The sequence below is a fragment of the Clupea harengus genome, chromosome 12 (assembly GCF_900700415.2).
Source record: "Clupea harengus chromosome 12, Ch_v2.0.2, whole genome shotgun sequence".
NCBI classification, from domain to species: domain Eukaryota; kingdom Metazoa; phylum Chordata; class Actinopteri; order Clupeiformes; family Clupeidae; genus Clupea; species Clupea harengus.
This window is the reverse complement of record NC_045163.1, coordinates 12,680,035-12,707,810: the sequence shown is the minus strand read 5'-3', so window position 1 is coordinate 12,707,810 and position 27,776 is coordinate 12,680,035. Positions and strand designations below refer to the sequence as shown.

Sequence of the window (27,776 nt, the reverse complement as noted above, 5' to 3'; positions counted from 1 at the left end):
CACAATTATCATCATTCTTCTTAAGTGTCCAAATGCTTTTGTGTGGAAGGGAGGATGTTGTCCTTGAATTCAGTCAGTCTTGAAAGGAGCATGTTTCTTTGAAGTCAAATGTTGCAAATGCCAAGAAACTCCTTATCAGTCCTCCAGAAGTCTTTGAACCCTTGATCTCTCAATAGAACAGAATGGAAGTGGAGGGTGGCATCTGCTCCCACCGCTTGCCGCTTGTGGCAATCGCAACAGAACTGAACTATAAAAAATTCCAAGGCAGGAAGGCTGTGTACACTTCTAACCTACTTCCTGGCTGTTTCCATCTGATGTCCCTGAAGCCTGGGAGTCAGTGGGGAAAAAAATAAATAATAATTCTGTCGGACCAGAATTGGACTCTGTGCAGATCTGGCGTTGTTGAGTAGGAGCCGGAACACTTCTCCCAGAGGTTATCTTCATGTTTTACAGGTGTGGAAATGGCCTCTGGTGCTGTGTATGGAAGGCAAATGAGGACATTCCCGTCAGGGGCTCCTCATTTATCATGCCAGATCCCAGAATCTCAGACGCCGATGCAGACGCCAACATGACTGATGAGTCAGGGTGATATTCGGGCATAGACCTAATGGATGGCAACATATATTTCCATTTTATGTAAGGTGTCCTTGGGAGAAGGCCCATAGAACAAAATAAAAAGGGAGATAGTATTTCATCTGGAAGCCTAAGCACTGCTCAGTTGACATGGGTGGCCAGACTCTCCCTTCCCTGGATGCTCAGAAGTACGCAACCTCCCATATTGCACCCAGCTGCAGTGGTTGAGCTGCACCCACTTCTCTGCGTCCTCTAATTGGTGTTTACACTCCAACCAAACGTCACAGGGTCAGTGGAAACGAATGAACTGCGGTGGCTGATCACATGGTGCGAGCTCCTTATCAGACAATTGGGGAACACATGTCTCCAAGTGTCTTTAATCCCTCCTTAAAGCCACAGCAACAGGCAACAAAAGCCTTCACAAATCATAAAGGCCTATGTTGGTTGGTCTCACTGCACAGCAAATACATTTTTTGAGAGTGCTTTTGTTTTTCAAGAGACGCTTAATTTGTAGAACATCTTTGCCTTGACCTTGTGCAATTCTTTTTGTTATGGCTTTCATTTGCTACTTTGAAATTCAGCATGCTATTCCCGCCTTTCAATTTATTAATTGAAAAAGAGGACGTCTCTCCCTTCCAAAGCACACAAGTTTCTAGGCTTGTAGAATCAAACATGTACAGGCATGTCATTTTTTTCACCACAGAAGTATATCGATCAGGTGAATCGATGCTCTTTCCTGCCAGTGGCTTTGCATCAAACCTATGCCACTCTCGCCTTTTGTGACCTCTTTTTCCGCTGCATGCGCGTCCATGACTCAACTACGGCTCTCAGGCGTGAGTGGTCTGGCAAAAATGTCCCTCATCTATGGCTTGCGCAATCAATCAATCAAATGTATTCCCCCCCTTGTGCTTTTAATGGGATTTTATCCTGCTGCAAGGACTAATCTCAATACTATGAAAGAATAATGTCTTCCTGTAAACGTCTGTTACCTGCTACGCACTAACAGAGCTAAAAATATTTTGCCTCTTCACAGTAATTGCCAACTCTGCCATAGAAAAAGAGGCTTAACTTGGTCTCTTATTGAGCAATTGATACATTTCCAGTCTCGTCCTTAATTAGGAGGGGGAGGGGGATTAGTGATCTGCTATCAGTGATTACTGTGCTAAATCTGTATGGGTGGAATTTAGCCTGTCAGGTTTTTCCATGAGATAAATTCAGAAGCCTTGGTAAATAGTCACCACTGGAGGGCCTGTTTATGAGGCATCATGGAACAGGCTATGTAACAGACTTTCAGTTAGGGGTTGAGGGGTTGTTTTGGGATTTGCAGACCCACTAGTGATCTGAAAGCTGCCAAGCATGTAGTGGGTCAGTGGCTCATAGCTCACAGCCACATGTTAGTTCGGCTGAAATGGCTTCTCATGTTACTAGCACACACGTTTGTCATTTGTGTGCTACACTGTGGAATGAGGATGTTGGCCTATGGCGTTGCCGCCAGTTGCTGGTTAGTTTTAGACTGAAGCAGTGAATTTCCCGAGTCCAAGTTAAGTCTTAGGTCACTCTTACCTTGAGGAAGAATCTTAGAATCGAGATTTCACAACTCCACTGTAAATAGTATCCAATTAGATACTAGATCTCTGTTGGATTGGTGTAAACTGTATATGAAGTTTCCCCCTCTTATGTTATTTTTAGCATTTTATGTAATCCTGTGTTTTTAATATTTGTCTGTTGGCTCTGGAGTTTGTTTTCCTAGTGCTTTTGGGAAGCTTATAGGTTACTCACAATGATTTGATGGAGAGTATGACCTACATGTCTGGGAAAAGTAGGTAGGCGGTCAGGCGCAATGCCGACACGTGAATTCTGAGCGCCGTTTTGGGGTGCACAGCCTCCAAAGGTCACATTCCTCCGCCGTAGAGGTTGGCCTGCTACATTCATAGCTCTCCTCACAGGGGGGCTTCAAACAAACGTAGTTTCTCATTACATTCTTTAAGAAGAATAGACCTCCATGATGGAAAATTAACATGCCACAAATGCAGTTGAATTATACAAGGACAGCAGTCCTGTAGTCACGCAAGAGAGGAGAGATGACTAGTTTGTGGCACCTCCTTTTTTCTTCCCCCCCCCCCCCCCCCCAGGTTTATGTATGTATTTATTTATTTATTTATTTATTTATTTATTTATTTATTTTTGTTTTGGTCACATCCCCAGCCCAGCTGTTGAGAGTTTGGAGGCCAAAAACACAGATTAGAGGGAGAGATCCCTCCGGACCTTTTTTTTCTGGCTAGAATACTGCCATGTAAATTGGCATCTACACAGCACGTGTGAAATATTTTCTACTCATTAATGCCTCAGAAGCAAGTGAGAGACTTTTAAATCCCTCCTATCCACCCCCATCCCCATACGGTCCCTCTCTCTGGTGTTGGTTGATGTGTTAAATATATGTGGCTGGTGCAAATACATTCACACATTTTACCAGTCAATGCATGCATTGTTTTCTTCACAAGCTCATGGTGCAGTATTGCCTTGAGTTGGCAGCCCTCTTGAACAGATCTGTTTTGCCCCAGGGGGGTTTGGACATAATCCTCTGATATTTTTCTCCTTGAGCAGCTTCTAAAATAAGTATGCTCACGACACGACTATAGGAGAGGGAGGGGCGTGTGAGGGTGCTGTGCGCCTCATAGGCCATAGCTTCGAGCACGGCGCAAATCGCAGTCTGATTAGCAGGATGGAGGTGGAAGGTATCTGTGAAGTTTAATTACATTTGACTGGGCATTCAGAGCGGGATGGATTTAAACGTTGATGAAGGTTTTAAAGTTTGATTCAGTGCCTGTGGCTCCTCCCCTCACTGTGTGGATTCTATAAATAAAGAGTCACTTGTTCCTGCAGACCTCCCCATTCATCATCCTCCTTATTAATAGAGGGCCTTTTCTTGTGTGCAGCAGCCATTGAATATTGTTTCTAAGCAGAATACAAATAGGTTATCCATCGTCTCAATAACCCCTGGACTATACACACTAAAAACGCTCAGAAACGTTAATTTGTGTGGCGAGAGCCACACCTGCGGCTCAACGGTACCGCTTGGTTGGAGGAGCAATTTCTGAGCCATGAGTCATTTAGCGTAATTAACCAAATCGGACTGATTAAATATGGATCTGCACACAAGCTAGCATGCATGCTCTACTTTTTTAGGACCGACCTTTTGAATACTGGCAGGGGAATAACAGGGTACAATCAACACATCTTACATCTGCTCTGTTTAGAGCACTGTATTTTCAGTGGTGCTAAATAAGCACCACACAATTACCGTAATAGTCCAGCACACACTTAGAATACATAGATCAAAGTCCCTGACAGTCACCCAATTTTCAGGACCTTCCAGTAATGAACAGCAGACATTGTCCGATGACCCGTGGTTGCTTTTATAGTGTAGTGTGGCCACAACAAAAATGAATAAATAAATCAAATGAATAAATAAATAAATAGGCCTATACAGTGGCCTAATGTTTATTGACAGAGCCAACATGAAGTGAAATATTGAACGCTAGAATAGAACCAACCAACCACTTTGCATTAGTTTCGTTCATGACAAAACCCCACAGACTGAACACAATTTTGGTTTAATTCAACAAAAATAAGACCAGTAGCTAAATACAGTTTGAAAGAATTTGAAGAGTTGGCCATTGCCCTGTGCTGACCTTTTCTGACCTAAGAAAGGAGCGGTTTCAGTGGGTTATGGAATTGGAACGTCTTGCTCCCTGTTTGTAAGCTTATTTACATTGCAGCTCTGCTAGCGTCCATTATGGCAAATCAAATCTAGTTTGTTTCATAGATGGATATTATATTCTTATGAATAGGGTCATTTATAAAATAAAGCCTATCAAAGGAAAGCCAATTTCACATGGCTTGCCATTTCTGTCCTGTTGTTACTGTTTTGATGGTGCATGTTTGTCCCTGTTTGGAAGGTTATGTTCCCTGGTCGGTGGACAATTATTTAAAAACAAAAAAATGAAATAAAAATACTGTTAACTTCGTTCACCCACATTGGTACCAACACAACATTTAATCCTTCTGCTCTTTGTGAAACAAGTATCCTTTGACGTAACTACTCAGACACATCACATCTCTTCCATTTCATATCAACGCCTCAAAGACTCTCGGTCGACACGTCTCCCATTAATAAGAGTTTCATGTGCTCTGTCTGCGATCAGAGGAGGCTCCAGCGATGGATGATTCCTGGGCTCCCGCCGCCCTGAGACATCCTGGGGGGACCTGACTCATGGGTAGGGAAGGCCCAAAGTTGGTTGGGGAGGAGCGTGACTCACATCCTGAAGCGCCCTGTCATGCCCCCTTACTGAGGGATCATGTACTGTTTACGCTCTGACCTAATGATGGTCCTTTCCTGTCTTACTCGCTCCACCCCGTTCCCCTTTGTCTTGTGTAACATGGCTGTAGAAAGGCATGCACTGTATGTGGAACATGCATTTCTACCAAGTTTCAACTCCGGCTGGTGTTGCCAGACCCTTGCATGTTTAGGTAGCAAGGATTCCACAGCAAGAAATGCTCACAATTCAAATGACCTGGAGGCTACAAGCAACCTAGAATGTCACCTTGACTTTTTTTCTTTTTTTTTTTGTCCTTTCCATCCTGCTAAAACCAACCATTCACCTTCATCTCTTTGTCTTGTGGCTTGTACCTATACCGCTGTCACATGGTCTCCCCGTCTCACCTGCCCCTTGGCTCGGCCTTCTCCTCCTCCCAAGGGGCCAAGTGTTGACAGGCCTTGGATCCCAACAATGCTGTTCTTTCTCCTCCTCAGTAGCCACTGTAGTCCTGCTGGTGCCAGACTGTGCTTGGGCTGTCGAATCATGAGGCAGGGAGGGAGGGAGGGAGGGAGAGCGAGAGACAGATAGACATAAGGAAAGTGAGAGAGTGGGCAAATGAAGGAGAAAGGAAGAGAATGAGGGAAAGAGAAATAGAGCGAGAGGAAAAAAGGACAGAGAGAATGAGAGGGAAAGAAGGATGGAAAGAGAGGGTGAGCGAGGGAGCTCGGTGACAGATGGCTCAGGTGAAGTTCGGCTCAAGCCCCCCCGTCACACACCGCGGAGAACACGCCAGCAGCGCCATGCGTGTTTATTATTCATGCATCTCATTGTTCGTCTGTGCCTCGCAGCCCCTATAATAACCACAGCAGCATTCCCCTTTCACCCACCGTACTGTGCATCTCATCACACCATGACTAGCGATCATTCTGAGTGTGCTCTTTGGTTAGATCGCTGAGGTTGTACAACACCTATGACATAAAATAAAATAAAATAAATACATTTCCTGGAGCGAAAGCTGAGCAGTGGAAAGCAAAAAGGTGGCCTTTTATAATTTATGCTTCCCATTCTTCTTAATGGGGAGTGGAGTACAGACAATCACATCTCCTGTTTCGTCACATGTCGAGCGCATCCCGTAACCCATAGTAGGTTGCATAGTACGACTGTGCTGCTTTAAACTACAGGCCCGGGTTTATCATGTGGAGATGCAGCGTTTTCATGCGGGCCCTGCTGCTGTTTATTTTATCTCCTCATGTGTAGTAAAGCAGGGGGAGGATTACTCTGTTGTTTGATGCGCTCAAGTTTCCAGACAGAAGAAGCTCCCATCAGATAAAGACAGCCTGCACTCAGTCCATAGTAGAGGTAGAAGCCTAAGTGCCAAACAAAATCCAAGTAGCTTGATGGGTCTGCTTCAAAGGGAAAATGTTGCTTGTGTCTGAATCCTAGTCAAAATATGCGTCTAAGGTGATTCTCCTGTGGAATAGTAATAAACATAATGTAGTCCTAGTTATAGTAATAATAATGATCCAACTTGTGTATTACTTAGTTAGAGATGGATAGAAGGTTGGCTACACGGCAGTGACATAGTTTACTATGTTGTTTTCCACTAGCACAGGATCCACTATCTGATATAATCGAATGACCCTTTTGTGGCCTGCAACACTTTTGGCTTCTGTGCTCAAAGTCAGCGTGAGCACTGAAGGCTGATTTATGGTTATACATAGGCTCTATGCAAGTGGCATACGCCGTTGTGAGCATTTATTCTTGTGCGCTGGTATTTTTGCATAACACTAGTTGGAAAAAATAAACAAAGATGGTAGACCAAACTCTGTAGACAGCCGTGTTTGTTTGGAAATGTAATTTGTTTGGCTTCTTTTCATTGCAGAATAATAGACACGGTACAATTTGATAACCCCATTATTGTAACCGTAAATATATCTGAGTGTAGTTACATTTCTGGAGAGGTGCACTTCAGGCTATGGCGTAGGGTACAAGACTATTCGTAGCGTAGATTCAACGCAGAAGCATAAATTGGCCTTAAGTGATTTTGATGAATGAAGGCGTAAGCTCTGTCCTGTGCTGGATCAGCCATCGAGCGGGTAACCCAACACGACCCCCCAGCAACCAGGCGGTCAATCGATCGCGTCCCTCCTCTCAAGGTCAACCATAGGTCCGATAAGAGGCCCGTGTCAACACCCACTAATGTGGGGGCCTGGTTAAAGCCTAATGAGTTTTTCGCCCTCTCACTTGATGTAAACTTTTTTTTGCCCTCCAACTGATGGAATCCCAGGTAAATGAAGTAGTGCGGAGGGACGTGAACTGGCCCCTCGTGGCTCTGGCTGCTTATAATCTGCGTTGATCTGTACCCCTCAACCCCTGATCCGATTCAGCCCAGCCCAGCCCAGCCCAGCCCAACCCAACACCCGTGCCTGCTCACAAGCTGTCACCACATCTCTCTAACCCAACCCCCGTGCCTGTCACCACATCTTTCCCCACACCATGTCCCAGCTGCGTGTCGGCTGCACGCCTCCCATTGAACACTTCTTTCTTTTTTGAATGTCGATCTCCCCACTCCCCTTGGGCGAGCACTGGCATTGACCGGGCTGGGCTTCCACGCTTTCCTTTTTTTTTTTTTTTTTTTTACGCGGGCCCCCTTGGTCAATCATTGAAGCCAGACATGTGCAAATGTCATTGGTGGTCGTGCCATGCCTACTACACAGGAAGCCGGCTCAAAGCGAGTTTTTCCCGCTCTTCGTATTTTTATTTTTTATAGAGTGGTCTTTGTGTGAGGCTTTACAGGACAGGATGGTGTAAACCTGCGGTAGGGGAAGGGGAATGGGGGAGGTGTTGATTCAAGGGGGCTTCCCTTTGGTTGTCTCCGGGATGGACTGGTCTGTGAGTGGCACATGGAATGTCAGTAGAGAGGGTCCGGGGGGACGGTTTGTGGACAGCGTTCAACGTCACAGCATTGTCTTAACACAGGAGGGAGGCTTCCTGTGTTTGACCTTCTACGGACACATGCAAGGATAACTTTTGTGTCTGGGTGTGGGGTGTAGGGTGTGTGTGTGTGTGTGTTCATCAGATAAACAATACCAAGAGTGGTGATCAAAAAACACTTAAAATAAACCAATTCAACTCCATGCATTTGCAGACCAGCACTGTGCATGTCTGTCACACCCATGCACACGACCCTATCAGTCCTGCTATCAAAACATCATAACACTAACAGTTCTCAATTTTAGCTGGTTCATTATTGTTAATGGATGCCCATTGTCTTCTTCTCAGGAGCCGTTTGAAGATGGTTTCGCCAACGGTGAGGAGCTGACCCCGGCTGAGGAGGCGGCAGCCAAGGAGGCGGCCGACTCCAAGGGTGTGACGAAGTTCGGATGGGTCAAAGGCGTGTTGGTGAGTATGACGATGGTCTTGTCACTGGTCTGGGTTGTGTGGCGCATTGCACCGGAACTCACTAATGACTAAAGCTAACATTTCGTGTTTCGTAACTTGTAGTGGGACGACAAAAAACACGACTTTTTTCACGACGTCAATTTTTATTTGATACTCATTGTCTGAGCATTCCAACCAGTAAGAATCCTTCTTGTAAAAGCCTGTTGCAGCAATAAAGAGGTTGTAGATTTTGTGCAATTTTTCTATTTTACTAGCCCCAAATTTGAGAATAAAAGCCATACCTAAAAGTCATACAAGGCACCTGTCTCTGGCAGCTCTATAAATAAATGTGTTCCGCTAGTGACATTTAGTTTCTATGTGTTTACTGTACCTTCCTACAACTTGACCTCCACTTGGGTAGTTAACGTTTGATCTCTTGATAACAGGGAGCCCAGACATTGTGCTGCTGTGTCTGTCAGGTGCTTTCTTGAAACCTAATGAATGTTCTGTCTAGCTGTGCTCTCGAATGTTAATACTTGTCGAGAATCTCTGCTGTCTCTCTCGCCCACTCAGCCAATTTGCTCTTGCCTGCTGAAGTGCACCCTGCTGGTCTGAATAGTCGTGGGAATGGATTCTCTTTATGCTTCCCTGTCCAATCATAGGCAGTGCTTATGTGATTGCTTATGTGTGTTCAGAGTGAGGTGAACCTTGTAGCTGTGGACATGTTAAAGCTTAACCCCATCATTTGTTCAACTTTGGAATATCATCACCAAAAAAAAAATACTAGCACACTGCCATGACGTGAGCTTTCCTGTGTTTAGTTTTTGGTAGGGCTTTGATGGATGAAATGCATTAGAATCTTGTTGCAGAGGTTCCTGTGTCACTTCTGGTTCTTGTCACCCGCTCTGTATTTTGACGTTTAAAGGGCCTCTTCTCCCTTTGCACAGCATCAGCCTCTTTTTTTTTTTTTTCACCAATCCACTCAAACATATTTTGGTTTGTATCGCACGTCATTTATTTTGTTTTAACTTTTAACTACAGAGCTCTCAGGTGAGGGAAATTTTGGACATACTTTAAGTTAACTCCCTGAGAAGATGTACACATTATGTTTTCTTAAGTAGTAGGTTTGTATTTTTTTAATTTTGTAATGCATTCAGAGTTTAAGGATAGTTTAACCCCCAATGGAAACATTTGGTTTAGTCTATAGAGAAACAAACCGGTTAAGTTAAGATAATGGAAAATGCTTGGTTAAAATGTAGTGCATTATTTCTAAGCCCAAGTTCGTGCTAACATTAATGAACTTGCTAGTTCTTCAGATAACAATATTATTTAATCACAGAATTTATCGTCTTATTGAGTTCATACCACTCGTCACAATGAGACAATATGTTTATTTTGTTAATTCGATGTCTGCCATACACACTCTCTGTGGTAGTATGGATGTTGGTTACAATTTAAACTTTTTAACTGGATCTGTTTCATAGGTGTCTTGATATAGAAAAATACAGACACATTATAGCAAGAGCTGAATGATGACTGAGCCACATAAGGGGTAGTATCGTCGGCGTATTTTGAGGTGGACGTGACGCGGTTTGGCCCTGCTCAGGAGAGGGTCCAAAATGAGCACAGCACGGTGCAGTTTTGCGCCGTTCAACTTGTAATGGAAATGCAAATCAGCTTGGCACAGCCCGACTTGGCCAAACGTGCCTATGGGGAAAAACCCCATATGAGGCCACAGGCCCCCAGATGGTAGGTGATGTCAGTCCCTGTCATTGGAACACCCCATTTAGCTTCATGGGCAGGACATGGGTGGGATCCTGGCCTAGACTCCTGGATCCCTAACATGTCGTCATCATCATTACCACCTGATTGGGGCTCAGGTTTCAGAAGTGGCTTTCAGTGGGCTGTCTGTTACCATGTTTGTGTGTGTTGTTGCATGTGTGATTGTGTGTGATTCGGTGGACTGTCTGTTACCGTGTGTGTGTGTGTGTATTTGCCGTTGCCTATAGTACGTGCCTTCGCTAACCTCCATACCTTCCTCTGTGCAGGTGCGCTGCATGTTGAACATTTGGGGGGTGATGCTCTTCATCCGCATGACATGGATCGTGGGCCAGGCGGGAATCGGTAGGTCACACCATCGAGTCGAGCTGGGAAGGCTGTGTGAATTAGCGCCGCTTTAATTCGCACACAAACCACTTGGCCTCAGTCAGTCACCAAGCCCCCCCCCCCCCATCATTTCCCACTCAGCTGCTGAATGTTGCCGAGCTGCGGCACATGCAGTCAACTGTCAAATCCCCCCCAAACCCCCCACCCCCACAGTTCATTCTCCAGCACCATTGCTACTATTCACACACTGCATACAGAATGTCCGAAACGTCAGAAGAAGAAAGCAAAACATAGTCTGGTTGTACAGCTCACTCGTCTACTCATTTAATTTACTCAAGTTATCATATTAGTGATTTTAGACATCAGGGTGAACTGATGTACAGATGTGTTTTCCTTAGCCTAACTTCTAAAACTTTTGAAATTATTGTTTAATTCAGATCATTTATTTGGTCTGTTTCTGTTTTTCAATTGTTTTTGTTTCATGTTCTTAATTTCACAGTGTACTCCTGCCTTATTGTTGCCATGGCTACCGTGGTGACCACCATTACTGGCGTCTCAACGTCTGCGATTGCGACAAACGGCTTTGTACGAGGAGGTGTGTATACATATCTGTGCTTATTACTGCTACCTCTGCAGCCTTGGGGCAGAAATCATCACTTTGTGCTGTACTCCACTGTAGCACTGAAAGTCCAAACACTAGGGATATTTATCTTCTGTGTTCTTTTATTCTGAAATAATCTTAAACAAATCTTAATTTTAAAAGTTATAGAACGCACAAAGAGCAGCCAATGCTTATTTAGCTCATAGTTGTCTCGAACAGGCAGTGCTTCAGCCATAGCACACAGATGCTCACAACAAAGCGGGACCCCTCATTGTTTTGTTGTCATGGTGCAGCTGTGGTGAGTCACCTGGTCTGTCCTCGGGAAGCATGCAGGTATAGAGTGTTGAGGAGTGATTGGGGAACCAATCCGTCTCCATTCATCAGGTAGTGCCTCATCTTGCAGCCAGTGCTGTGGGTGTCTGCTCAAATATATTGCACAGTATCCGGATAGTTGAATGTCTAGTGTAACATAACAGGGAACATAACTGACACTAGATGACACTACTACTCATTTTTTATTTAGCAGCAGTCCTTGATGGTATGATCGTAGATGTTCTCTCATGTAGATAACGGGAAGAAAAACATGATTTATCTAAGGTTTCCTTGACTCCCAAAGCCAAGGACGTTCACATAGTATGTTTGAGCCCCGCCTCCAGAGCCAGTCAGTTTAATTAAGATATCACTCTACTCCACATGTCATCACTTCCATCTTTTAATCTTCTCTCCCCAGAGGGAGGTCAGGATATTGCATAAACTGCAGGATTCCTGTCAGGAGCCGGGCTATGAGAGATTAATAAGATACTGAAGTTGTTCATAATGCCTGATGCTTGAGTCAGTAGCATTCTGATGTAGATTAGCTCAACCAGTTGGTCTTGGAGCTTTGGCCAAATTGCATTGCCAGTCAAGTGACACATAGTGTATGATTTTTAACTATCGCATACAAAAAAAAAGGTTTCCCCATTTCCGATCTTTTCAAAGGCTGTCTCGTTTTGATTAGGAAACCAGCGACATAAAAGGAAAACATCAACTGGTTTTAATTGAACAACAGACCTTTCTGTCTCACCAGTGAGAAATGAAATCAGACACTCTGCTAAGGTCTCACCACTAGAGCCGGACACAGATGAGAGGTCACGTAAAGGTCCCAGTGTCCTGACCGCCATTGGAGCCTCATTGGCACTCTCTGAGTAGACATAACATGTAGCAAGCAAAAGATCAGCATGGCTCACTGGTTGCCATTTGTATCTAGTTTGTTTTGCCCTTTTGTACCCTTTTTAGAGGTGTTCTCTCAGACAATATTTTGTAAACACGGATGAGGAGCTGGCAGCAAAAGCAAAGCAAATGGAGATAAACAATTAAAAGGCTAAAAAATGGTGTTTTCTGAACACGCACGGGTACTGGCACCACCATTGGCATCAGCACAGCCCTTTCTCTCTCAATGATGCCGTTAAAACTCCTGCCGGTATGTTTATGGTTTCTAAACTCCAGATGACAGGAATAGACACTAATAAGGCCTATCACTGTAATACTGTCAAAACTCTTTCTGTTTTTCTTCATCTTGCTCCCTCTCTTCCTTTTACCTCACTGTTTGTTTTCCTCTCTTCCTCCCTTCTAAGAGCCCCCCACCCCCGCGCTCTCATTCGCTCTGGGCTGAGTAATCTCTCAGTAAGCCTGACTACCTGCCTGTTTATTTTAGAGCGTTTTATGCTGCCTTCACCTTTTGGCCTACTCCAGAGTGTCGCTGGTCTCTGCCATTGCACCTCCTGCTTAGAAGTCTTGGAATGTGTTTCAGCATAAGGCCGTCTAAGAGCAGGGCCCAGTGGCTCGCTAGCGTGAGCTAAGCCTTCCTGTTCCACTGACTTAGCAACCGTATGAAAATTCAGATACACAACGGATGAATTAGGGAGGTGCTCTTTTGAGACACTGGGGCCTTACTATAACTATAACTATAACAAATGAATATTCAGACTCAGGAAGGCTGTGCTCAAGAAGTCAAATTTCATCCCAATTTTCTTTTTTTCTTTTATGTCAACTGTGTGGATTAGTTAGTTGGGACGGGGGGGGGGGGGGGGGGGCAATTGCTTCGTATTAATGGAGAAAGAAACACAGCAGGGCTTTTTCTCACAGAAACCTGGAAATGCTCAACTTTGACACAGCAGGAAAAGCAAAACCTCTGCCGCATTCAGCCCACCATAAAAGAGCATTCTGTGTGGCGACTCTGTTCTGAGTGCCCTGTGATTGGCTCTTGAAGCCATTTGAAAGGTGGGCGATAGCACTCAGCACATTGCTCTCAGTTGTCACAGCATGTGGGGAAATTCAATAGTGTGTTCCTAAAAACCCCAGGCCTGTTTTCCCCACCGAGCGGCCAGGGAGGTGCGGTGTTTTGGCCCTGGCGATCTGAAATGAATACAGGATGCTCTCCGACAGATCCGCCAGGGGCAAGGACCGAAGGAAAACAATTTTGAGTTTTATTTGTTTTGTTTTTGTTTGGGTTTCCCTGTTCCAGTTTCCAATCTTTTTTTGTTTTTTCGAAAGGTTAAATCTATAGACCGAGAGAGGCAGGTATGGTTATTTTGTGTTCTCAAACAACACGGTTGGAGACTGCGTATTCCATCGACCTTCTGTACTCTGACAGAGGTTTCACATGGACTAGATCATATCGTTTACAGTGGCAGGCAGAGCTGGAGATGCCTCCTGGCGATCGCACTATCTATCAGTTGATGTTTGGTCTAGTGTGGGGGCAGGATAAGCAATACAGACATTGAAACTCGTAAAGAAAATCTCTCCGGCCAAATAGATCAATGAATCTGGACTTTCAGACACATCTGAAAAGCTTTCCTGTCTTACCTCACTTCATTTCAGTACCTCAGTGGCTTTCACTAAACTGATCATTTTTTAATTAGCAGATGTTTGAATGGAGGCCTATTGTCTCTGGTAAAGGTTTTAGATGGGATAATCATGTTACTATTTTGTAGTTACTGTTGCAGCATTATGAGGGTCAGAAATGATTGAAGTCACATGCCGTGCATGTGGATTGCTATAATACGCTGATCTGCTAGGCTGTGAGCGATTTAATCCCTCAGAAACTAATCTTTCCAGGTATTCCAGAAATTCCCATGTCCCCTACTTTTAGCCTCAACTTTTTGGAACTTGAATAAAAAAAAAAAAAAAACTTCAGAAGCCAATCTCCAAATACCACTTTATTCTGCACACTGTTGAATAAATTGTTTATTGACCCCGATATGGGTAACTGCTTTGGCAGAGTACAGTTTCATGGAGATGGGGAAAAAAACATCAATCTTCCTCTCAAGAGTTGGTACTATGTTTGTTCCAGCTGCTTGATTTGTCAACATAATAATTACATTTAGTCTCACAGAAATGACAAACTTTCACTTCCCAGATGTTGGCACTTATTTATCATCAAAACCATTGTGATGCCAGATTTTTAAAGTTCTGATTGATCTTGCTATTTTGTTTCAAATGTCTCCATTATAGGAGGGGCCTACTACTTGATATCAAGAAGTTTAGGTCCTGAATTTGGAGGATCCATTGGCCTCATCTTCGCCTTCGCCAACGCTGTGGCTGTGGCCATGTACGTCGTGGGCTTTGCTGAAACATTTGTGGAGCTTCTAGGGGTAAGAGAACTTTCTCTTGTTTGTTTTTTTTTTGTTGTTTTTCCCAGATCACAGCCAGGGCACCCTGTTGCTATCGTAATCGTTTACACAGGTCAAGATTAGCCATATCAGTTGTGAGTGTGACGTGTCCCTACTCAGAAGTGAATTACTGGAGATGCTGTATACAAAATGGAGACTGCGTTTGTATGCATCACCATGATATAGTTACTACGTAATTAAGAAAAAACGATTGTGATATTTTTATTTATTTTTAAGGTCCTAACTACTTAATTTCTAGTTAACATCCACTGATACAACCTAGCATTGCATAGACATGTATGTTTAGTCTAGAGCATCGGCTCCCAAACTGGGGTACGCGTACCCCCAGGGGTACGCGAAGTGGTTCAGGGGGTACGCGGGGAGAAAATGTCCGCGATAACGGAAAACGGACGGAATTACCCTTTGAAACAGAATTGCAACTTTCAGACGGAAACATCATTTTGTGCATCAAAATCGCCCAAATTCCCTTGTATTTTGCCCTGCAAGGCTGTATTTCTTTCTAATAAACACAACAACAATCGCAATGATGAACAAGCATTCATTAAAAAAATAAGAAAATGTCACGTCTGTGCTGAACTCTGCTCTGGCCACGCCCCCCTGTCCAACGGCCTGTAAAATTAATTCGCTCATCTTCCCAATCGCCTGCAAATAATGTTTTCTTTAGTCTTCTGTTCTGTTGATGGCTGGCAAACAACAACATTAAAAGGTTTGGGTCACTTGTGGCACATATTATTCACTCATTTTAAGCCATCAATCCACCTCATGGTGAACAAAATGAGGCAAAACGGAAAAAAAAAACGGAATTCACCTAAAAGGTGAAAAGGAAAACTTTTAATTTTTTTCAACGGGGGGGGGGGGGGGGGGGGGTACGTAGCTGGAGATTGAAGGTCTGAAGGGGTACGGGACTGTAAAAAGTTTGGGAACCACTGGTCTAGAGAATGCTGTATGTTACCAACTGCTTGTTTTGGGTGTTCCCTGATGGGTCTGTGTTCCACTTTCTTTCTTCAGTCAGCGGACCTCGTCATGATTGACCCGGTCAATGACGTCCGGATCGTCGGAGTCATCACGGTCATTCTCCTTCTGGGTATCTCTGTAGCAGGGATGGAGTGGGAGGCCAAGGTAATGTTCAGTCATGTCTGAATACCCCCTCAGGACGGTGATCAGTGTTTCTTAGGGATGGCGGTTTTTTATGGAGATGTGGAAAGCCACTGTGTTGCGGATGTCAGTGTGTGGCCACCTTGGTGTGCGAAGGAAGCAGCAGAGAACTTAGGCCTGTCCTGCTGTGATTGCTCATATGAGTCATATTTCACAGCAGTAAGTAGGTATAGGATGAGTCATGTTGCTGTTTCTATTCTTCATTTCGAAAACGTAATGGCAGAGCAAAATAATGAAACTGAAGCCTTTAAACTAAATTGGATACCCACACATTTCACAGTTGAATGGATGGTCAGACTCTGCTGTTGAGTTGGATAGTGTAGATACCTTTTGCAGGCATGAATTAGAACTGAACTGAAGTTAATAAACTAGGTTTTATAATGGTGTTTAACTTAACCACCACTTCATCTTTCAATCTTTAGGCCCAGATCTTTCTGCTTATCATCTTGATAACTGCCATTTTCAACTACTTCATTGGCTCCTTCATCCCCGTGGAGGAAAAGAAACAATATGGCTTCTTTGGCTACGACAGTAAGAGTTATCTTCTTACACAGAAATGGCGTATACGGTCATTGCTATTTGCACGGAATCTGGAAATTTGATCACATTTTGCGAGAAGGTCAACCTCTAACATGTTCTCCCTGTTTTTTTGTTTTTGTTTCACCCTCTCCGTTTAGCCACTATATTGTTGGAGAACATGGGTCCTGACTTCCGAGGGGAGACGTTCTTCTCTGTGTTCTCCATCTTCTTCCCAGCTGCCACTGGTATTCTCGCTGGTGCTAACATCTCAGGAGATCTTGCGGTACGTTCCTGACATTTTCTCTCCGACTTCCTCGGTTAAATTCAGGAATTTGCCTCCCAATCATTATAAAATGATTTTTGCTATTCGTATTTGAAAGAGCCTTGTGCTTAACAAGATATGTTCCATTTCTTCAGGATCCACAACAAGCCATTCCAAGGGGAACTCTTCTGGCCATTTTAATCACAGGGATAGTTTACTTGGGCGTGGCCATCTCTACAGGTATGTGTTATGTTGAAAAGTCTGTGAGCTATTGTGGATACACTTCAGTGTAGCTAGTACAGGAATGTCCAAGTTTATGGGGTCATATTCCTCCTCAGTACTTTGTGTGGTTGTTCATAAGCTACACCACAGGTGGAACCCTTACCCATTTCTAAATATATGAAGACCATCCAGGTTAAGGGATGTACATAGCTTCTATTTGGTGTGCTATTATCCACTTATATCTCTTAGTAACTTATATCTCTTTGCACTATCCACACACAAACACACAAGCACAAGAACTTTGCACTATCCACACAAGCACATGAACACTATCTCTTTGCACTATCCACACTTGCAGCACAAGAACACTTTCCTCGTGGATATCAACACTTTCCCAATCTATGCATAATGTACCATAGGGTCAGATCCATTCCTGTATCTGTAAACACCCCACTCCCTGTGGACATGTTCTCCCTATGTGTATGTGATTTATGTATGTATGTCTGTGAGTTGCATAAGTGTATAAGCTACTATGGATGACCTAAATTTCCCTCTGGATTAATACAATATCTATCTATCTATCTATCTATCTATCTATCTATCTATCTATCTATCTATTAACCGTTATTTAACTAATAGGGTACTACTGCAAAATACAATCAGTTAGTCTTAGAGACATGAGAGGATTTAAGTCCCTAAAGAAACATGTCTACGTGTGAGCATCATCTGTGAAACTCCTTTAATGGTTTGCCTTCGTTCTTATGTTCCTATCTGAAGGAGGCTGCATTTCTCGTGATGCCCCCGGCCCTGCTATGACACTGAACGCGACTGAGGGATTTGGCAACTGCACAGACTTCTCCTGCCTTGATTTTTCATACTGCAAACCCGGACCGGGGATGGATGATAAATCAATCTGCAAGTTTGGGCTTCACAACGACTTCCAGGTGTGTCTTCCCCTTCCCTTCAACAAGACCAAACAAACTCAGGACTTTTTCTCAGTTTTATACACTGAATAACCTCACACCTAGTAGCCTAATTAGTCCATAGTGTCAATGTTGAGCAATGATGGGTCTTTTTTTTAATATCGATCAGTAGTTGATCAATTGATACCTTCCTGCTGGTCAAGTTGGATGATTTAAATGGTCAGTGTTATTCTGTTATTACATCAATCAATAGTGGATCATTTTGATACTTTTCTCCTGGTGGAGTTGACTCAAAGGGTTAGTTTTAATACTGGGTAACCGTGGGCTAACCCCTTTGGCTGGTCTCCTTGCAGGTCATGAGCACGGTGGCTGGCTTCTCACCCCTCATCACAGCTGGCATCTTCTCAGCCACCCTCTCTTCCGCCCTGGCCTCTCTGGTCAGCGCTCCTAAAGTGTTCCAGGTAGGTGCTGATTGATTTGATTGATTGATGTATTGATTGATTGTTTGATTTATTGATTGATTGATTTAATTCAATGACTAAAGGAACAGGTCATTAATGAATTAAATCATTCAAATTGGTCATGAATCACATTATGCATGCATTCATTAGATATAAGCATTAAATGTGGCCTGTCACTGCATTGTGTTAATCTATTTATCTTTTGAACTGCTATCTATGAACACTATGAAGAAGTGATTTGTTTACTGTTGTTTCAATGTGTTTGTCCAAAAACCTGCTGTTGTCTCTGTCACCAGGCTCTATGCAAAGACAATATCTACCCAGGAATCGGCTGGTTCGGCAAGGGCTTCGGCAAGAACAACGAGCCTCTGAGAGGCTACATTCTTACCTTCTTCATCGCTTTGGCTTTTATCCTCATTGGTATGTGCCAAAAAACCTATACTTTTATGTTGTCGCAATGCGCTTCTAGTGCCATTTGCTTTTTGAAGTGTCCCTTCAGTGGGAAAAGATTTGGAAGTGGGAGCTATGCAAATGGAACATGTGCGTTGGTTATTGCATATGGCTTATTATAAATGGTGTGACCTCTTTGTCTCTTCAGCGGAGTTGAACGCCATTGCTCCCATCATCTCCAATTTCTTCCTGGCCTCCTACGCCTTGATCAACTTCTCCGTGTTCCATGCTTCCCTCGCAAACTCCCCAGGTAAGCAGCTTGCCCCCACCCCAGCCTCAAAGAATCACTTCAGGCAAATTCCCTCGAACGATGTTGAGTCCTAATCCTGTTCAACAGCCTCCATTTCCAGCTTAGTCATGAATTGGTGAAAGTACAGGTTTTTGGTTTGCATTTGCGGACGAGTTGAAGCATGTCTAGTCTGATTAATCCTCCCAACTAGGGAGTGAAGAGTTAGAGAGTGTGAAGAAGTAAACTAAAGCTCAGCGGTGAACAAATGTCATCCGATAGCTGAGATTAGGACTTCGTCTTAAAGTGGGAAAAGATGCTTTAGACCGTGGTTCTTAGTGGCCATTGTTTGAGATGTCACCGTGACTGACAATGGCAGATGGACTGAAACTCTTAACCAGACATACTGTATAAGGATTCATTCAAGTCAAATGACTTGTCTTTTTTTGGCAAAGAATTTGAAAGATAATTTTATGTGACATGGTGCAATTTGAAAGCACAACTGTTTACAGTTTAATGAATTTCTTGTTTGTGAGTGAATTGAGTTGACCCTTCACAAAATATGCTTACTTCTTAACATCTCTGACAGAGCAAATATTGTTGTAGCACATGGCCCTTTTACAATGATGCACGTCAAATGTCACATTCAAATCTGTATTCTAGCATGCATGGTGTAATATCATGTTTGTTTATGTTTGTGTAAAGTGGTGTGTTTTTCCCTTAAAACCAAAGCTGTAGAAGACGGCAAGGTATAAATATATTTATTATTTTTACTAATTTTTATTTGTCCATTTGTTGTCATGGCACCCATGTACACTCCGTTCATACAGCTACAACCGAGTGACTTAAAGGGTACGTTTTTGATAGCGCTGTTAACTTTGAACCACTGACATTTTAGCCTGCTGCTCTTAGCCAGCCCTGGCCATCAAAGTGCTACACAGCCCCTCAGTGACCCGTATCTCAATGAAGATCAACCTCCGTTAGCCGGTTGATGTTAGAAAGACTCAATGTTTCCATGGCAATCTGTACACTCACTGGAAGCTGTTTGTCGGACATAAAACAAAGAGAGGGTTAATTGAGGGGGCAATGTAGGCCTTTTCTGGCACAGAGGACATTTAGAGACAAAAGACGAGCAAAGGAGTGTTGCGTAGGACTGCTTAGTGTACCCTTCAGGTCATTTACCCTGTGTAGTGTGCTATTACAAGTAACAGTGTACGGTTAAAAAAAAAAGAACTTTTAATGCCTTGACTCCCCACTAAAAATCCATCTAGTCCTAGTAACACACACACACACACACACACACACACACACACTTTCTCTTTCTCTCACACATACTCTTTCTCTCACACACTCTCACTCACACACACACACACACACACACACACACACACACACACACACACACACACACACACACACTCTCTCTCTCTCTCTGTCACACTCACTCTGCACTCACTACAGTTTCCGGTATAGTTGTCAATGTAATCTTTTCTCTTCAGTAACCCTACTCTAACTGGTAACTCAGGCTAACTCATTTTAATCCAACGTGACCCCATGCTCTTCCAGCCAGCAAAGCAAACAAAAAGGGATTCACTTTATGAAGGTCACATTGGTGTCCTTATCAGGACATTTGTGTTACATTTGGAAAATATGCAGAGGAAACTGTAAATGCAGACTGAGCATGTCTGAGAGGAAGAAATTCTCATGACGTGAGGAGACCAGTATTGTTTGACTTTGGTGACTGCAGTGCTTTAGGACCGTAGCTTAGGAATGTAGCCTTTTTCCCCTAAAGGGACTTGAGAAACATTTGAAAAAGCGGGGAGGACTGGATTATAAAAGTGAAGCTAGGGAATGAAGATTGTGAAAAGCGAACAATAAGAGTAAGACTTTGATGAAGATGAAGGCGGAAACACTGTTTCTGTGTCTTAGATGGTAACCTTCTATCTTAAGTATGTTGTCTCCGACAGAGAAGATTCGGCAATAACAGGCATTTTTTGAAGCGGAGAAAATCTGATCTAAATAATTATGCTAAGCTGTCAAAACTACAACAAAAACTATGTGGTGTCATCATAGTTCAGCTACTTTATCTAGATTTCCCTCCTGTGGCGACTATTAACCCATGATTCCCCTGTTTGTGTCAGGCTGGCGCCCCAGCTTCAAGTGGTACAACATGTGGGTGTCCCTGGCCGGGGCAGGCCTGTGCTGCGTGGTGATGTTTGTCATCAACTGGTGGGCCGCCCTCCTCACAAACGTCATCGTCATGTCCCTCTACATCTACGTCAGCTACAAAAAGCCTGGTAAGCTGCTGCTCTACACGCACGCGCACACGCACACACACACACATGCATAGAAATCTTTCTTTTCTTTTCTCTTCTCCTTTTCTCCCCTACCAATGAGCACTGTCCAGGGCAGTCTCGCACTCCTCTTTGTGTGGAGAGGGGGAGAGAGAGCTCTTTGAGGTGCACTACTGCAGTTAGGTCATATCCTCTGCTGATATTGTTCTTCTGTGTAGGAGCTTTTGCAGAACAGTGCATCCTTTCATTGGATGCGACATCTGAAAACTGCACTGTGAGGCACATCCACACTTCCACCGCTGTGTTCCGCAGCAAGGACACTGCTCACAGCAGTCCTGTTCCCCCACAAACACACCACAACGAGTTACCCATCTCCCAATCCCTTTGGAACTTTGAATGACATATCATTTGAATAGCATATTGTCATCTAAGCAAATTCACCCAGTGGAGTTTGCATAATGAGCTCTAGGCTGTGGTAGGCTTTCAGAGCTCTTATTTTGAAATGGCAGTGAGCGTGAGGTCCACTCTCTGTAAAGCTGAAAGTATAGCTCTTTAGAAAATGAGAGCCTGCTCTATGGATATTGTGCGTGTGCGTGTGCGTGTGCGTGTGCGTGTGCGTGTGCGTGTGTGTGTGTGTGCGTGTCTTGTGCATGCAGAAAAGCAGCCGGGGCCTGCTGGCCTTTCAGGTCACAACCCTGCTGAGCCCACAGATGCTGAGAACTCCCATGTGGTCAATCCCCTGGCCTTTTAAAAGTTTGTGTGTGTGTGTGTGTGTGTGTAGGAGAGAGAGAGAGAGCTAGCTAGAGAGAGAGAGACTCTGTGTGGTCCCAGAGGAATTTCAGTTAAAACACATGCAGGCACTCTCGTGTGCACGTGCACTTACACACACTTACACTCACACACACTTACACACACACACACACACACACACACACACACACACACACACACACACACTTACACACACACACACCATTCACTAATGGACAAATACCCTCATGCCCTGGCTTCACAGTGCTGCTGAGATGGCACGTGATTGGCTCAGGCACCCAGCTGGCCAACTATGACTTGCAAGTGTGGGGTCCTGATGGGGTCTTAATCCGCTGTGCTCTCCCGTAGATGTCAATTGGGGATCCTCCACACAGGCGCTGACCTACCACCAAGCTCTGACCAACAGCCTTCAACTCTGCGGAATTGCCGACCATGTCAAGACCTACAGGTGCGCCAACAACCAGGCCCTCATCACCACACTTACTCACATTCTCTCCCTCTCTCTCTCTCTCCCTCCCCCCTCTCTCTTTCCTGCCCCCCCGTCTCTTTCTCTCAACCTATCTTCTCTCTGTCTACAAGCAATATTGAAAAACACTACTGCTAAGCCTTACAGTTTCTTATGTCCAACACTGCAGGCTAGTGAACATTACCCTGCTGCAACCTAACTATTACGAAGAATAACATATGGTTTGCATTATGTCCAGAAGAATTATTTAGGTTAAGTCTGATAATGAGACATTTATGGCAACTGATTAAGGGCAGTGTTAAGTCTCACTCTCAAATGTGATGGAAATGCTTGTTAGTCATTGATGCTGCTTAATCCATGAAACAGGGCAGAGGATGTACTCGGCAGACATAGGTTTTAGTGTGAGAGTTGGATTTGTAGATAAATTAACTCACACCCTATGGGGACACAGTGTGAGCAGAGTGTATGTTAAATAACCAGTGAGCCCAGCTTTGGTGCTAATTGTTAGACGTCGTACAGGTACGTGCCGCTCCATCCAAATGCCATTTAACCACACAGGGAAGACCTACTTTCTGTCAGGGGCTGAACCTGTGATCTATGGTGGTATCGTTTGTTTGTGCCATGAGCCACGCATCTCAGTGCTTGAGCCAGTTCTGTCAGGAGGTGCTCCAGAGACACTCCCTGCAGACTCTCTCCCTCAATTAGATCTCAGACGAATAAGACATGGAATAAGACATTTCTTCTGCTTTTGCTAACTATTAAGGATGCTCACAAATCTCACCACAGTCATGTTACATTGGACAAATTAAATTGTGAAATATTAATGTAAAATCAGTAACATAACCACAGCTGTTAGTGTCTAGTCACTCCTTTCTCTGTGCCATGTGACTTAACATGATGGGATACATGTTAATAAGTCGTCAGTCATTGGTTACTACTAGTTGGGTTGGTACCTAGTGATTGAACAATAACCAAGGTCCACCCATTTGGGTGTGTGGTAAAGAGGTGTGTTCTACTCAGGTTCCATATATTGGCGTCTGGATAATCACCTGCACATCTGCTTTTTTTTTTGGTCAAACTAATGTTACCACTTTTATGCCGAGGCCTCTTTGTTAGAGAAGGGGTGCACAGTTGGGGAGGATCCAGCACCAGCTATCTCCAGTCTCAGCCAAGAGGCTCTCCAAGTATCATGACTGGCAGCTGCTCTCCTCTATTGAGATCTTCAATTACTCTTCTGTTAGTCTATGAACCACTTTTACAATGTGGCTTTGTTTGGCTTTCCACACAGACCACACTCTCTGACTCCAGTCTCCCTGGCCAGTCTTTGGCGGTTTTTTATCAGCTTCTCCACTCCAGCAATGGCTTATGGCTTCCCATCTGTGTGTGTTCACAGGGCCAGTCAAGCACTTAAGGTTGTAATAGCAGCATTTTAGGTATTTCTTTAAGAAAGTGTCCTGATGCGTCTCCAGTGGTTGCTCTTCTCATCTTAAGTTCCCAAATGAGCTCCTTTTCGCCTGTAACAGGCCTGGGTCTTTTCCCTTCTGTTTGACCCAAACATGCAATGCCACCCAAGTTCTCTAGTGCTTCTGTTCAGCCCATATCTCTATGCAGTCCTGCTAACTTCCAGGAACATCCAGGTCCCCTTATCTCGTCCTTGGCGTTTCTCACCCTGCCTCCTTTTAGGTGACGGAGTTTCTTTGGGTCCTTCATGATATGAATGCTCAATAGTGTTAGTGTTGTGCTGGGGTTGTTTCATATCATGTTATTCCTGTGTACACATTCCCGATTAGATCTTCCTGTCTTTGACCTTTTGTCGCAGAATTCCGTTTGTCTCTCTCTTCAGGAGTTCCGAGACTCCGAGTATATTCAAGCGCTTAAATCAAGATTAAATCAGCGCTGTAATTTATATCTGCATGTGAAGTAGAGTGTTGAGCGGCAGAGGCAGTAACCAGCAGAAAGCGTTCAAGTAAGCCAACAAGGTGCAGATTTATTGATGCTGCCGGCAGGTGAACAGACAAGACGCACTCTACATTTAACAGAACTAACTTTCCCCACAAACAAATACAAATAATAGTTCTACTGACTTGCAATAAATCGCTTAATTAATTAGTACAGTCATCCTCTCACCTCAGAGGACAAAGCTCAACTCCCTGCCATTACCTGGATGCAGGTTATATTCACCCTAACTCCTCCTCCCAGGAGTTAACCATTATACTTTAATCAATTACCTAAACAGACATATTTATAACTCTTAAACATGTATCATGCATACAATAATTCATAGTTGTCATCCTCACATGCACAACTACACTAATTAGGCTTCTGACAGCCAGATATAATGTAATTCTTCCATACGGAAGAAAACACCCGTCTCAGGTGGAACCGTCCATTCTTTGACGCTTCTGCGTGAATAAGGAAGACGTTTCAGATGCGCTCTGCTTCGGTTGGGAGCATGTTATGCTGCAGGTGAGCTCCGCGATTTCCATGATCTTCCATTTTGTATTTCATGAGTGATCCTGCTCACAGGACGGCGCCATGCTGTTCCAGCCGCGATTGGGTATCACTCAACTCACAGTCCACCAAGCACTCACGCTATAATGTTCGCTGCACACTTATTTACACAACAATTCTCCGTCTTTCAGTGTGCTATTTATAGTGACGGCGCATATTTTGCTCCGTCACACTGCACATCTCTATAGTTTGTCTGAACACAAACTATTCTTCGATAGCTGTAGCTATTCAGTGGTGATTGGTGTAGTTATGGTGAATTTGCAAACTAATTTACGGCTTCTAAACAGCCGCCATGACCTTCACAATAGCGTTTGTCCCCAATGAGGTTATTAGCCGGGTGATTTTTTGTATGCTGTGTGCGGTTCTCTGGGCGATGGCTTTTTGATGAGCATGACGGCAAGTGGAGTCAGATTTCCGGTAACGAATGCTGCTTCAGGATGATTGGCAGGTGCAGGTAAGGTTGCTGCAGCTCCCAGTGGTGGATGGAGGGTTGCGGGGGTGGGGAAAGTGGTAGAGGCGGTTTGTGAAGGAGAGCTGCAAAGAGAGTTTTCATAGCTTGACAGCTCCCACTGTGCATTGCATACGAAAAACACCTGGAACAACACTCCATATCAGCCTCTGAAAAGACCCTTCTACTCTCTCTCTTCCTCTCTCTTTTTCTCTCTCCCTCTCTCCCTCCCCCCTTCCCTTCTGTTTACCCTTTCAAAATGTAGATGTAGAATTTGTATAAGCCAGAACAATGAAGAAAAGTTAATTCTGGGAATGTAATGATGCGTGTGTGTGAGTGTGAGATGGTGGCTGAAAGGTTGTGCATCAGCCATAATGAGGCACATCATGTGTCCTGCCCATGACATGATGGAATTGCGCGGCTGTCAATGTGTGTGACCCACATTGTAACTCACACGGTAGACGTCCAGGGTAGCACTGTGTTTTTCTTAACAGAGCAGCCTGCAGAGAAACTAAAGTAATCTCATTAAATTCCCTCCCTCCCCTTCCCATTTTTCCATAACACCAAGTGTGTGAATTTGCTCGTAGTTGGCGAGGAGTGTAAGAAACGGAGAAAAGTTTGACCACGCCGTGCCCCTTGAAGCGTTGCCATGGCAACAAACCATGTGTGGGATTAGGGAGGGTCTGACGGCGTCTTTCGGAATCAAACTAGTGTCCTCTCGGCCGCCCATAATCCCCTCTCTGCTTAACATAGTTGCTTTGATCTGCGCCCTTCTGCCCCCTCACACATAACGTCTCAGGGAGCAGGAGATGAGATCTCAAGGGCATGAATGAGACGCCGAGCAACATGGAGCATCTTCCTACTTCCGTTTTAGACATGCATTTAATTATTGGGAGGTCTACTGTGGACGGCGTGTCTGAAATGTACTTCCTTAGGTCTAGTTAGTTTAAGGTCTAAGTTAGCCTATGCAGCACTTGGAAGAAGCAAAAGCCGAATTGTTGTACGACTACATGCTAAATGTCTGTCACTTGCCTTTCTCTTTCTCATTCTCTCTCTCTCTCTCTCCTCTCTTAGACCGCAGTGTCTGGTGATGACTGGTGCTCCTAACGCTCGGCCGGCGCTGCTCAACCTGGTGCACGCCTTCACCAAGAACGTCGGCCTGATGGTCTGCGGACATGTCCGCGTCGTAAGTACCCTGCGCAGCTAACACATTTTCACCGACGTCTAACCAAATTCAAGACGTCAGGTTTTGCGTTTATTTTTGTAAATCTACCACTGTGAATCCTGTGTTCCCATCCCACATTTCATTTACCATGCCACCAGCAGTTGCCAGCACTCACCCACACTTGATGGCATCAATACAAATCCATTAACACACGGTTGGCCGTTGACCAATGGGGAGTCGTTCTGCGCTCTCCTGCGCGCTGTTAAAACCCATTTTGGTTGAGTGGTACTCTTACGTGCCCAGGCGCAGTTCGCATCGAACAATTGTCCCCCTATTAGTGCCATATAAAATAAACTACTCTAAGCGGGCCCTTACCTGGAACCAGAACTTTCCAGTCCATTATGAGGATGTAGGGGACCAGGGATGATGTAATTGCTCATGCTGTCTCTGGTGCCACATTATAAAAAGAAAGCCAGCTTTTTATCCCCCGCCCCCCCCTCCAGGCTCTAGCCAGAGTCCAGGAAGGCCCATGGTAATCAAAGCCACACTGGTTGGCCCGGCCTGGACTGTTCCGCAGGGCTCCCAGTAGGCCCTGGTCCACTGGACCCACTTGAGACTTCTGTGTTGGCCACAGACATGTATATTCCATTACTAAATGAGAGGCAAGAGGGAGGGGGGGAGAGCGAGAGAGAGAGGCAGGGAGAACGAGAGAAGGAAATTGTGAGGGGATGGGAGAGAAGAGGGGGAGAATGGGAAATTGAATGACTGAGTGAGGAAGAGATTGGTTTTCCTGGCGAACTGGAAAACTTTTTTTTTTTTTTTCTTCTTCTTCTTCTTTCCTATGGCTTTGTGTGGTCACGAAACAAAATGGTGACGCACACAGTCGTGCACATGCCCTTGTTGCGATCAGGGGTGCTTTGTTTGTGCACGTCTCACAGCTGTAAACAGTGGGTTCCTGTCGGTACTCTTGTGTTTGTGTGTGTGTGTGTGTTAATCATTGTCTGTCTATTGTATGTTTTTTTAAATCCCACAGACCAACCGCAAGCCCAACTTCAAAGAGATGAACAACGACATTGTGCGCTACCAGCGCTGGCTCCTCAACAACAACTCCAAGGCCTTCTACACACCTGTGCTGGCCGAGGACCTGAGACAGGGCACACAGTACCTCCTGCAGGTGTGTGTGTGTTGTATCTATATTCCATTTACCCTTAATTGGGCTGAATAGTAGGCTACAAGAGAGATTCATAGAACA

The 27,776-nt window shown here is 44.4% G+C and overlaps 1 protein-coding gene across 2 annotated transcripts in view; it reads left to right on the top strand.

The window, feature by feature from the left end:
- slc12a2 (solute carrier family 12 member 2) overlaps positions 1-27,776 on the top strand; it is a 55,807-nt gene that overhangs the window by 10,950 nt on the left and 17,081 nt on the right. For both annotated transcript variants that reach the window (XM_031578364.2, XM_031578363.2), the window contains exons 2-17: positions 8,175-8,294; positions 10,322-10,397; positions 10,879-10,974; positions 14,473-14,612; positions 15,660-15,770; positions 16,229-16,337; positions 16,484-16,608; positions 16,743-16,827; positions 17,587-17,753; positions 18,086-18,193; positions 18,490-18,613; positions 18,792-18,893; positions 21,011-21,166; positions 22,283-22,382; positions 26,434-26,545; positions 27,558-27,698. In XM_031578364.2, coding sequence (XP_031434224.1) covers positions 8,175-8,294; positions 10,322-10,397; positions 10,879-10,974; positions 14,473-14,612; positions 15,660-15,770; positions 16,229-16,337; positions 16,484-16,608; positions 16,743-16,827; positions 17,587-17,753; positions 18,086-18,193; positions 18,490-18,613; positions 18,792-18,893; positions 21,011-21,166; positions 22,283-22,382; positions 26,434-26,545; positions 27,558-27,698 — 1,872 coding nt within the window. The remainder of the gene's footprint in view (positions 1-8,174; positions 8,295-10,321; positions 10,398-10,878; positions 10,975-14,472; positions 14,613-15,659; positions 15,771-16,228; positions 16,338-16,483; positions 16,609-16,742; positions 16,828-17,586; positions 17,754-18,085; positions 18,194-18,489; positions 18,614-18,791; positions 18,894-21,010; positions 21,167-22,282; positions 22,383-26,433; positions 26,546-27,557; positions 27,699-27,776) is intronic.